At 31.7% G+C, this 13,500-nt stretch overlaps 1 protein-coding gene across 2 annotated transcripts; it reads right to left on the reverse strand.

Annotated features, from left to right (window-relative positions):
* Nucleotides 1-577: 577 nt before the first annotated feature.
* LOC117919025 (snRNA-activating protein complex subunit) lies at nucleotides 578-8,286 on the reverse strand. 2 transcript variants are annotated; one of them, XM_034836046.1, is made up of 11 exons: nucleotides 7,925-8,286; nucleotides 7,791-7,834; nucleotides 7,644-7,710; nucleotides 7,506-7,561; nucleotides 6,569-6,644; nucleotides 5,792-5,880; nucleotides 5,610-5,700; nucleotides 3,833-3,928; nucleotides 2,402-2,527; nucleotides 2,059-2,319; nucleotides 578-997 (listed from the first exon to the last, which is right to left on the reverse strand). In XM_034836046.1, the coding sequence occupies exons 1-11, from the start codon at nucleotides 8,063-8,065 to the stop codon at nucleotides 713-715; spliced, it is 1,332 nt and encodes a 443-aa protein (XP_034691937.1). In that variant the 5' UTR covers nucleotides 8,066-8,286; the 3' UTR covers nucleotides 578-712. The 2 variants fall into 2 exon arrangements, with proteins under 2 accessions (XP_034691937.1, XP_034691938.1); XM_034836047.1 differs by having other exon boundaries at nucleotides 7,644-7,714; nucleotides 7,925-8,016.
* Between the last annotated feature and the right edge of the window lie 5,214 nt (nucleotides 8,287-13,500).

The raw sequence follows: 13,500 nt of genomic DNA on the forward strand, positions 1-13,500 counted from the left end.
CAACTATCTCTTCTTTATGTTATTTTCAAAAATTAAGGTTTTTTTTCTTTTTTTCTTCCTTTCTTCCTTGGAGTATCTTAGGGATGATGAATTATTAAAAGGCTTGAAAAATAAAATTATTGTTTTGCAAATTTGTGTTAAAATTTGATTGTGAAAAAATTATTAATACATTGTTGTAAATATAGTGATTGATGAATTGATACTATGGTATGATGCCCACCAAGGGAAATGCTATGATATTACTTTGGTAATACACCAAGAAACATAAACTAAATCTAAATCGATTAATCATTGTATAAATATCTGAAAACGGACCTAAAAATAAAACAATAAGACTACGTACAACATACAAAGCAATGGTACATTGGTGCCTAAAAACATTATTTTATATTGTAGTAACTTTACTACTAAATAAGACAATGCACTCTTGTGATTGGGGTGGAGCTTCAATTGCGCTTTGGATTGATTGGTCCATACTTTACCAATCCATCCATCATCAAGCTATGCAAACCATTTAGAGAAGTGACTCATGACTCATTTAGAAAAATAAGATCTATCAAGCCCTTACAAATCTAGATGAGCATCTCAAACATCAATTTTTGATATATTTTTATCAAAAATCAAAACTATCACTCTTCTTTACTTTACCTTTGGCCGGATAAAATGACAAATTGCATGTTTAGGAGTGAAGCAATCCTACAGGCTACAGCAATCATTCATGATGATAATCATAGACTGAGAACTCCTTGTACAACAATGACCCATCCTCCGAGTAATGAAGAAGGAAATAACAATTATCACAAAAATAGCAAGGATTCTCCGGAGCCCACTTGTCATCCACAGTCACCTTCGTAGCTCTGTAAATCTTACATACGCAACATTTCTGAACACGTGACTTTAGTTGAAATGTAAGTATTGGATAAGCCGCCCGATCACCTACATCCTCTGGATGAAACAATCTCATATCTCTGATCACAATTGTGTGCCTGCAATCCCCCTATATGCCAAAAGAAAAGGGCAAAAGATCAAGACATGCTCAGAAAAGGAAAAATAAAATTAACCTCTGTAGGCTGGCAAAAGTAGATAAATTCATGTAAGATATTTCAAACTTAGGTGTCATAATCCATGAGTGTTGACAGGCCTCAACCAAGGGATGGAATTGGACCTTCAACCAGTTTTCTATGACTCTACTGCCATAGCAAACAAGTCTCTGACTTAGCACTCAAAGTTCTAGTTGAATTGGTCATACAATTAAGTCTAAGGGTTTTATCAAAAAAGGGTTTTGGAGAAAGGTTCTTAAAAATTTTAAAAACTTAAGTATGAAGAGCAGTTTTCTCAACTTATTCTCCGTAAAGATGATATGCAAATGCACTTATGTATGATGCAAGAGTTCTCAAAATATTCTCCGTATTTTTAGTTGTTTCTAAGAATACTCAACAAATCCACCTGAAAACACCTCAAAAAAACTGTTTTCAAAAAACTGTTTGGAGTAAAATTTTTACTAAACACGTTTTTTGCGTTAGAAAATTATTTTCAAAAACAGTTATTGAATAAGCCCTAAATCTTTCAAGTTGAGTACCATGCCTAAGATTTCAATTACAAAATTTAACACAAAAGCCAAAAGGGCATAATTATAAACATCTCACTTAGCTAATTATAAATTCTCCCCTAAAAAGGGCTTCAAACCATCATTTCATATCTTCATTTTTATAGGAATTTCTGGATTCACCAGAAATCCATTCTTCCTACATGGTATTCTTGGTCTTTCATGTACTACCTCCACCACAAAGTACTCCTCAATGTCAAGAAATTAATATTTCCAGCAATAACCTCCTAAATATTTAATCAGCACCAAAGAATTTGCACCATCACCTCAACATTCTCCATGCAGATTGGAATTGCCCTACACCCTACTCTAATGCCAAAAGATGAGGTTACTCACACACTCTTTTGTCACCCAATTTAACATATCCTGTTTTGCTTGTAGCAATGCTCTCAGGGATTTTCCTTGCTTCTATATTATAAAAGCATAATTACAAATGCAGCAGAAGGTTCTACCTGGTGACAATAGAGATATCCAGCACCAAGTCGAAATTGCAAATCACAAAAGCGTGTCTTATGCATGTCAACAGCTTTGAAGTGAGGCAAGCGTGAAATTGTCGGATCCCCTAAAAGTGCTTTTTGCTTCTGTTGTAAGTCACCAGAGATGATGCACTCCCATTTCTCAAGGGCATCATCCTTGGAGTTTCTAAGCCAATCAAATATGGGTTTGCTGTAGTCTATTGCAGAAGGATCTCTCAAATCATTGCAAAATACATCCTACAGAGCATTAGCTTCAAACCAAATGTCACAGATTAAATTCCTCAACAGCACAGATAAACAAGTGAATTAAGCAACATACCTCTATGAGGATATATCCAGAAGGGTTATGCTTCCCTGCTTTTTGCATAACCTGGTCTGTTGCACAACAAATGTTGTCCCTCAGTTCAGTCAAGGTTTGCCTTCCTAAAACCAAGAACTCTTGGGCCTAAAAACATTAGCACAGACCCATCAATTGCAGAGGTAATATGGAGTAGATAAGAAGCCCAAACAAAACAAATAAATATATGGCATTCAGTTACTCATTCTTTTCCTTCTGCTAGGTTTCCTTATAGAAAGTAATGGATATGGATTTGCACCCCAGATGGTGAGAAGAATGCCAGTTATTTTTCCTCCCTCCATTTGAGTTCGCAATCTCAAAATATACATTTACAAAAACAAGAGTAATTGCCTTCTGCAACTTTGGGGCAGTGAAAAAATAAATAAATAATTTCTTGAGCCATACAAGGAAGGCTCCAACATGATCCTCACTTGGAGCTTACCTCTTCTTTCCTAACAAGAACAAATTACTCATTACTTAACGACTCCTAATAATTAAGACAAGAAAAATCAATGAAACAAAAAACAAACCAACTCACCCCTTTCCTTGTTCCACCAAGTTTAAGATATCCATCCTACCTCAAACATTGGAAACTCAACTATATTTTATAAACACCATACCTGAAAAGTTCTGTGGATTTGACCCCCTAGCAATCCCTGTCCACATGCCTTCTCTTCTCCTACCCTACCCCCAACCACAACCAGATTCTTTGCCATGAACTAGCCCACCATACTACTAACTACAGAAACCCCAGCATTTTACATTGCATTTCAGTTATTGGCTTATCATTAAAGCAGTCAGCCACACAAGTTTCAAATTGAAGTTTGAGACATTAGTTAAGACCTAGATTGCCATGTCCCTTTTTATATCAACAGGAACAGAAGCATTTTCCAAAAGAGTCGTCAATTCCTTGTAGTTTTTTATTTGTAAACGATACAAATAAACAGAACAAATAGCATCTGGTACAAGACATGCAGAATATCAACATTCCCCAAAACATCTGGCATTAGCTTCCAAGAACTTAGCTTGCATAACATGAATTCACAAACCCTGAAATTCTTCAATATAATGTACTAAATTCTGTTTTCAACACCTTCTACTGCCGAAAAAGTATCTTTCTTATGCCGGTGCATCACTAGAAATATTTCTACCTAAGATTAAAGAAAAGCACATCACTGTAGGAGTGGACCATCCGAAGTTCATATAAGATGAAACAAAGAAGTGACATGTAAACCACACCCTTGCATGGATGAGCTACAGAAATATCAAATTGATTCTCCCACTAACAATGACCTATTGAACAATGAAAAAATCCCAGATCAGTAATTATATGATCTGGACTAACAATAAGTGAAGATAATCAACAAAAAGAAGTGCACTTTTATTTCATAAGATGGCTAACAGATTGCATACCTTTACCCACGTTCTTCTGCTATGATAAATCTCAATACAAAGAACAGCATCTTCGTAATGCTCCATGACATGACCATGGATATTTGATGACTTCACCTATTATGCATTTCAGAGAAATCACAAAAAATAAACAAATAAATAACTATTTAGTGTTCAACCATTTGGATAGTTAGATTCAGCAAATCAAATGTATGTATATCACTAATTTGTTTCTTAAATTTGAAAACCAGATTCGGGCTTTGTGGAAGGTGGACATGGGACTATGTGAATGAGGCATCACAAAAGATGCATGTTTGGTAATTCTGTTCAGTTCAAACCTTCAGATAAGAATAACACAATTATCAAGCAACAGCACAGGGTTGGCATTCATGGCCATCATGTTAATGGGGCTATCTAGAAATGGCAAAAGGACATTATACTAGCCTTGTTGGAAGGCTTGAAGCTAGCCAAAGCTGGAGGCCTCTCCAATCTTTTAGTCGAGGGAAATTCAGTGATAGATATATCTTGGGTGGATAAGAAAGAAAGATTCATAGAAGTTAGATGAGTGGCTCCGCCAAATCTTTGATATTGCCACAGCATTTTTTTTATCCAAGATATATTGATATTTAATAAAAGTTCAAGAAAAGGGTGAGAGGCCCTTCCCACAAAATACAAAACCTAATCAAAGTGAGACTAGACTCCTCCACTAAACAAGGAGAACTATACACATGGGCATACACAAAATATCTCAAAAAACTGAAATCAACTCCCCTCAATGTTATCCACCCCTTTTGAATTATAAACCGAAAGTCAACTAAGTTGAATAACATTGAGTGGATTCCTCACTTATGTAACCAACTGATGAATTTGTTAGCAGAGAGGGGGGCAAAACACAGGACATCCTTTGTGGGGATTTTTTACCTTCTAGCAAAATTGATAGTTGTAACCTCTTTCTTGCTTTTGATCATAGTATTGTAAGGTTGCCATGGGGAAGAATTTCTCATCCTTCTTTGTGCCTAATTACCTTTTGCAATGAAATGTTTGTTTCTGATTTTTTTTTTCTTTTTTTACTAAAAAGGACACCATAGTAGACTTTGTCATATGCCTTCTCCAAGTGCAAAAACCATAGAAGTTAATAGCATCACAACATCATATGGTTATATGACAACTTTAACAACCACAACTCATATGAGATGTGGACCATCTAGTAACTTGACATTAATTTATTTATTTATTTTTCCTTATTTTTAAATTTACAAGGGATAGCAATGATCTTTTAAAGAGAGAGAGAGAGCTTTTATACAACATTATAGATTCACATCAAAGCTTTAACAACCATCACTTATTTACAAAGGATAGTAGTGAACTTTTTAAAGAGAGATGGAGGGGTGGGGGATTGGAGGGAGAGAAAACATCATAGATTTACATCAAAGCTTTAACCACCACCACTTATTTTTAAACTTACAAGGAATAATAATAATCATTTTAAAGAGGGAGGAGGAGGGAGGAAAGCTAAAGTCAAAAGTCTTTAATTGAGCCTCTACTTGATAGATTACTTGTTAGTTGCATAGAATACAGATTATGACAAGGGACAAGTCCCAATAGAAAATATATTACGAAGCAGGATATGATATTACGAAATTCCAAAAGCAGTCTGGAGTTTGCTCCTGTGTGTGGGAAATTCAAATTAGAAATTCTAGTCACATTTTAACAGGATGCCAAAAATTCGTTGTTTAATGTACATTTAAAAATAACAACACATACAATCAAAATCAAGCATGGAAAATTTCAAACAAACCTTTGTCACAGAACTTATAGACCTCAGGTATTTTATCCTTTCAATCTTTTCCGAGGATGGAAGAGCACATTCATTGATCTTGCAACTACCGCTGAATCAGGAAAAGAAAAGGAGAGGAAATAACATCACAAGTCTGTCAAAAGGTGAGCTATGCATGTGTATGTGTGAATTAAAGTACAAACTCAAATGAATGAAGTCTTGCTGCTGCTTTGTCTTCGTCTTGTTTATGTTTGATTTCTGCAAGTTGCTGCACCTTTGCAGTATAACTATCCTGATAGGCACAGAGACTATTTTATTAACTATGCAAAGAATAGATACAATAATCAATGAAAACAAAAAGAGAGAGAGAGAGAGAGAGAGAGAGAGGGAGAGAGGGAGATACTGTCATGACAAAAAATTTATGTTACAACACCAAACCTTGTAAACTTATTTTGTTAACCAACATAAGTTCCAGCACTTGCAGCTACTTATATTATATACATGGTACACACAAATAGAGTACCATATGTTTTCATTAATCTACCTCTTTTTATTTTTTATTGGAGTCCATATATGACAGCTATACCATTTTGAAATTTGAACTCGTCAAGCAAACAACCTACCAATGCAGCCTGGATCCAAATTCTACAACTAAGCAACAACTTGCAAATAAAAATAAGTCCATTCAACATTTTTAATGGACCCATCTTAAAATTTCCAAAGTTTTAGGTTAGTAGAGAAACTACATCATTGAAAAAGGAATAATCTAAATTAGCAGCATAGATGTCAGTTGGCTTTACCTTACTACAAGTAATCAAAGAAAATCAAAGTTTTCAATATCCCCATGTCAAAATCCCCAAAATTCTAGATTAATAGGCTTTCACAATGAATCCTATTCCGATAACTAGATAATCAAAGTCAACAGCATACACAAGAAGGTAAAAGTTAAAACATGAATATAATTGAACAAGTATCATTACTTCAACAGAAAAATCATTCCGGTCAATGATTTGCCTCCTCTTCCTCTTGTTTGAATTTCTACAATCACGTTCTCCCCTGAAAATTGAATACAAGAAAGATTTATTCTTATTCTTCTGAAAAAAAATGCACCTTCACTGCTGTATCACTCAAAAGCATGGCAGCTCAACATTTAATGTATCAAATGTCGCATACTTCTGCTTGATACAGATACGGTTAGTTGAGAAAGCTAAAGCAATATTTCGCCAGGGGTAGAAGTTAAAAAAGAAAAAAACATCTGATGCTGACCTCATGGCTAAGGAAATGTAAACAATTGCAAGTAGGCAATGTATTTAATTCAAAGGTACTTTCACACAAGAAAGGAGAATCTATGCAAAATGAATGGTGAAATAAAATAATGAAACTAGGAAAAAAATATTCTTTACACCCAACCCTAGTGTTCAAAAGTGCCTAAAATATCATAAGAAAAATATAAAGGGTTACATTATCCATGGAAACTTTGAGGACCACCCAGAGTCGGGTGGAGTAAAAGAGACAAAATATTGGAGAAAATAACCTTGAATAATCGACAAAATCTTAACCAAACCAAAGAGATTAACTTGTCAATCTTTACTTGTCCATCACTCATACAATTAACTAAGACAAAGTGAACCTGCAACAGAAATGAAAGTCTTGAGCATAGAAATTGACTCGATGAAGTACTTCTCAAGTTAGTCACAAGCAAATTTTCCCAATCTTTGTGTTTATCGACATAAATGCACAAATTCCAGCAGATAAATCAAATCTGCATTTAAAGGTAGAGGACATTGAATACAATCCACTGTTGCAGGTATGCATACTCAAATGATAGGAATTTTTTAGAAGAGGAAACATATCCTATACCATTAAATTCCCACGTTCATAGATTTAAACCCTAAAATGCGAACACAATCTACTCACCCTGCATTAGAGTTCTCATCTGAAAGTTGTGAGGAATGTTGAGCCCCCTCACTATCCTACAAGCATTTCATTTACATGATTAATGAAACAAATTACACTAACAATTTAATTTCTCACAAGAAGATGAAAGAAGCATACCTTAAAAGCTTCCTTAAAAGCCTTGTCTACCAACTCTTCTTCAGTAAATATTTTAAGCTCATCAACCCTAACTTAGCATTGGAAAACATGGTGGGTATTAGGAGATAAATAAAACCCATTTTTTGGAAGCAACAAAATCACACTTACGAAAGAACTTCATCATGGGCTTGGGATATTTCTGCCTCTAAATCCTGCAAGGCGTGATTTTGCCTTATTTGTCAACGAGAAATTCAATATTTTACTGTATAAATTACAGAAATCATCAAAATAGAATTGTTTACCTGCAGATGTTGGACTACACTAGTTAAGAATTCAGGAACCCTAGTAATTGGACCCACGAAATCAGGAACATAAATTGGTCCGCCACGAGGAACAGAGACATAAGAATCTTCATCCTCAAGTCCACACTCAACTATCTCCATTCTTAATGTTGGGAGCTGCAATTAGCAGATGCCAAAGCTACAACGCCACCTATTTCAATCAGAGCTCCATGCTCTTTCCTCCTGTTTTCTCTTAGAAAATACCCACAATTAAACCACGATGCTTGGACTCCGGTGGGAGTGGCGGGTGATGGCACATATTTAAGACCCAGATTCTTTTAGCTCCAAAATTTAGGATACCTAAAATGGATCTCCATATCGGGGTATGAACATTTGGATATGAAGAAAAGAAAAACCAATCCAAAAATCAATTAAAAAAATGGCTTATTTGATTTAGGAGGTGGACAGCTCAAATCTGAAAATCTAAAATGCTGCTTTTTTTTATTTAATTATAAATAAATTTTTAGTGCTTAATAATATTAAAATATTATTTATTTATTTTACTTAATTCTAAATAAAATTTTAATATTTAAAAATATTAAATATTAAATTATTTATTTTCTTAATATTTTACTCTTATTAAACGTAAAGAAAAACTATAAAAAAATTAATGATTGGTTTCATACTCTTTCTTTTCAAATAAAATAAAATAAATTTTTTTTATTATATTTAAAAATGCTTATGGAAAATTTATTGACTATATTATGTTGTTCAAAATTATTTTTAAAAATTATATTTTTAATTCGTTTTTAAAAACCATGATATATTTTGTAAAACTTATTATTATTTTTTGTTTCTAAAGGTAAAAAATAGAATTCATACTAAATTAAATAATTTCATACAAAAGAAAAATAGATAATATATCAAATTATTCAATCCACCAAAAAAATATAAAGGAAAAATAAATTTTATTCTAAAAATATTTAAAAAAAATCAAAAGAATTAAAATCTCAATAGATTTTTTATCATTTTGGTAAAATTTATATCAAAACTTAATATTTTTTAAATAATAGTGTAATTTTCTTAATAAAATTTAAATTTATTTAAATAAATAATGCAAATGAGTGATAAAACTTTTTATTCAAAAATTATCTATGATATAATAAGTGTTATTATTAATTCACTATTATTTAATTAAATATAAACGTTTAAAATATTAAAATGTCTTAAAATGAATGAAAGTCAATATTACAATTATAAAAAGTAAAAAGTTTCATGTAATTTTTTTAAAATTAATTTATTTCATTTAAGAAATGAAAGATAGTGTAGAGTGTAGACCCCTTTTGGATTGAGGGATTTTTCTCACACCTGGGAAGAGCTAGCAGCTTGTTTTTGGAGTGGGGGCCGATTTTCGGAAGAGCCAAGCTGCATGGGACGCATGGTCGAGGAGACCACCACCTTGCCACGATGGTGGTTGGGATAATGACATATTTGTTGAACCAAGAATAGTGAAGCCGATAGCAGATGTGAGAGTTGGAGAGAAAACTATGGGAGTAGATGGGACAAGAAGTGAAAGAAAAGCAGAGAGCTAGTGAAAGTTGATAAGGGACCAAGATAACCCAAGTTGCAAAAGAAGGAAAAATGGGAAGATTTTATGGGAGAAGAAGATAGAAAACGGGCAGTAGCTGGACCGAGAGGAAAAAGTGAGGAGCAACCGGCTATGAAAGGACGGGGAAGCTAAAAAAAAAAAACAGAGCAAGAGGGTGAGTTGGGTAAGGAAGAGAATAAAAAGTTGGGAAGGAAGAATGAAAAGCAACTAGAGAGAGAGGTAAGAGCGGAGCAGGGGAACGAGTGGGAAACTTATATGAGGAAAAACAGAGGAGAAGGGTCCGGAATGGAGTAGCAGCACGGGTATGTTTTTGATAACCTGTCTGTTCTTTCTTTTTCACATGGTTCAATTATTTTTTTGTGTATACCAGTATTCTATTTTGATGGTTGAATGTGAGCATTGGAAGCTTTTGGTATATTTTTATTGAATGTTTGTCGACATGCATTTTATGCTTGATTCTTAACCCATTTCCTTCACTCACCGAACCCATCACCATATCAAACCACCTTCAGCTTATCCTCCACCCATTCCCTGATCACCACAACCACTCTTAACTCCCCTTTTCTCCACCATGGTCATTCATTTTTCGTTTAGGTGCCGACAATATCCATTCCGCCATAAATCACCACCACATATCGCTTTCAATTTTTTTTTTTTAGTGTCTTTAGGTGTAACAAAGCCCGTCATTTTCATCGGACTGTCATCTCATCAATGACCATCGCTTCACTGTTATCATAACTGACACTCCAGTGTACTTGGCTATCGCCGCTCCCCTTCTTGTCACTATTCAGCGATCCTGAACGTAGAGAATATGAAGTGCTAACAAGGTCTTCTTCTTCTCCTGGCTCTGAGGTTGTTAACTTAAAGCCATGAGAAATAGACTGATTTGCCTATGCAAACTATATTTCTGTACATAGAGGAACCCCATTGCTAAAAGACTTTTTTCCCTCACCTGAGAAGCCTGGTGAAAGGTAATATAATTGCTATTAGAAATGTGTTTTACGATTTGAATGATTGGTTGGAAGCACTTGAGGTATACATGATTTTCTCGGGCATACCAGCAACCCACTCAAAAATGGAGATGATAAACTTCAACTAATTCAGCCAATACCTTCCAATCTACAAGAATTATGGGAAATTGGGTCATGAATAAAATATTAGACAATTTCTTGAGGCTTTAGGTCATGACCTTGTGACGAGATTGCAATTACCAAGTGAAACTATTTCAGGTTTGATTGTGAGAAATAGTTTGACCATGTCAGCTCCAAGGAAGTTGGTTCAACCATCATCCAATAGCTTGCCACTATCGGGCCCACGCTCATGCATGGGCCACCTTTGGCATGCAATCTCCTCGCCACATTTCATCATTTTAAATTCTTCATATTTTAATATCAAAGTTTAATTTTTCAAATTTTCAAATTTTAAATTTAATTTCCAAAACTTCTATTTCAATTAGTTGTCCAAAATTCTGATTTTCAAATATTTTTCAAAACTTTAATTCCTTAATTTGATTTTCAAAACTCCAATTTATTTCAAATTTAATTTTCAAAACTCCAATTCCTAAATCTAGTTTTCCAAACCCCAATTCTCAAATAATTTTCAAATTTTCAATTTATTTCAAATTTAATTTCCAAAACTCCAATTCTTAAAACTAATTTTCCAAACTCCAATTCTCAAATAATTTTCAAATTTTCAATTTCTTTCAAATTTAATTTCTAAAATTCCAATTCTTAAATTTAATTTTCAAAACTCCAATTTCTTTCAAATTTAGTTTCCAAAACTCCAATTCCTAAATTTAATTTTTAAAACTCCAATTCTCAAATAATTTTCAAAATTCCGATTTCTTTCAAATTTAATTTCTAAAACTCCAATTCTTAAATAATTTTTAAAATTCCAATTTCTTTCAAATTTAATTCCCAAAATCCCAATTCTCAAATTTAATTATCAAAACTCCAATTTTAAATAATTTTCGAAACTCTATTTGCTTTCAAATTTAATCTCCAAAACTCCAATTTTTAATTTTAACTTTCAAAACTCCAATTCTCAAATAATTTTTAAAATTTCAATTTATTTCAAATTTAATTTTCAAAATTTCAATTCTTAAATTTAATTTGCAAAACTTCAATTTTTAAATAATTTTCGAGACTTCAATCTTCAAATAAATTTCAAAACTCTAGTTTTATTTCAAATAATTTTAATTTTACTTCAGTTTTCAAATATTTTTTAATAATACCACTTTTCATCATTCATTAGGGTTTTAGGTCACTAAGAATTTTTTTTTTTTTTTAATAAACTTGCTACCTTTTTTTTTTCAGGTAAACATTTTTCTCAAATTTTCTTTGATTTTAAAATAATTTTTCGTTTTCCTTAATTTTTAATAAACATGAATGAATTTTCGTAACTCCGTAAACAATGGAATTTATGAGTTTAATTTATGCAAAATTAATTGGGCTTTGGTGGGAGCCCTACAGATGAACTTCCTCTTCCGAGTGTAAACTGTTATACTTAATGAATATTGTTTGATATTTGTTATTGTTATTTGATATGTATGCGATAATTTTTGTATTTAAGCTAACCTTATTTCCATGATAGCACACTATTACTTGCTGCTAAGGCATGCTCCCACTTCTATTTCATTTATTCGTTCGTTTTCACTCTCACTTTGTTTATTTATTCGTTATCATGACTTGCTTTTGATTTATGATCATTTTGGTATCTGTCGATTTCTTAGTTAATTGTAATATTTGTCTCACCTTATTTAATAGAGACCCGTTTATAATGGGCTTAGAGGGGTGTTATAGTCTTTACCGTACATTCCCGATAAGTAACTTTACCCCGAACCCAAGTTTGGTTTTTCACATACTGTTTTTTCCAAATAAGGAGTCATACTTAGAGTTTTATTTCTTATGTTGTTTTTTCATTTTAAAATAAAACAAAAATAAGTGGCGGCTCCAAGTATTTTATAAAAATCATATTTTTCACCAAATAAATAAAAAAAAAGTTTCCATCGAGTCGAACACATCGTGCAAAATGCGGGGTGCACAAATAGGTTGGATAAGAATAAAAAATTAATAATAAATATAAGTATTAAATACATTTTATTTATTTTTTCAAAACACACTCAAATATGATTTAACATACTTTAAATTTGTTACATAAAAAAAAAAAAATCCTAATTTGTGGGACAACTTCAAACAAATCCTAACTATTCTTATCTCAATTCTAAATCTGAAATTGGAAAAACATTTTGTGATGATCTCCTACCATAATTAAACTTCTCTCCACACGTATTAAAAATAAACTAAAATCAATGATTAACATATCACTCGATCATAAAACACTCCATTAAAACCAAATATAGGATAAGATAAATGGTGTGATATATTATCCATTATTTTATTTTATTTTTTTAAAATCCATTTTGTATGAGATATGTTAATTCCATAGTAAGATATGGGATATCCATATCCTATACATAATAAATATATTTTTTATTTTTTAAAATACTAATTTTATAAAATAATTATTTTATTATAAATTAAATTTATGATTAAAAAAGAAAAACTAAAAAAAATATTTACAAAATAATATTAATATAGTGTGATATATTATCCATTATTTTATTTTATTTTTTTAAAATCCATTTTGTATGAGATATGTTAATTCCATAGTAAGATATGGGATATCCATATCCTATATATAATAAATATATTTTTTATTTTTTAAAATACTAATTTTATAAAATAATTATTTTATTATAAATTAAATTTATGATTAAAAAAGAAAAACTAAAAAAAATATTTACAAAATAATATTAATATATGATATATAAATTATTTTTATATATTAAATAACATAATATAAAAAAAATTTATTTGTAAAGTTCAAATAATTTAATCATGAATATTGTTAAACATAAAAAAAATCCATTTTTTTAAATTGAAAATATTTAAAATGACATAATTTTTATTTTAAATATTGAAAATAA

This window comes from Vitis riparia, chromosome 7 (genome assembly GCF_004353265.1).
Source record: "Vitis riparia cultivar Riparia Gloire de Montpellier isolate 1030 chromosome 7, EGFV_Vit.rip_1.0, whole genome shotgun sequence".
NCBI lineage: Eukaryota > Viridiplantae > Streptophyta > Magnoliopsida > Vitales > Vitaceae > Vitis > Vitis riparia.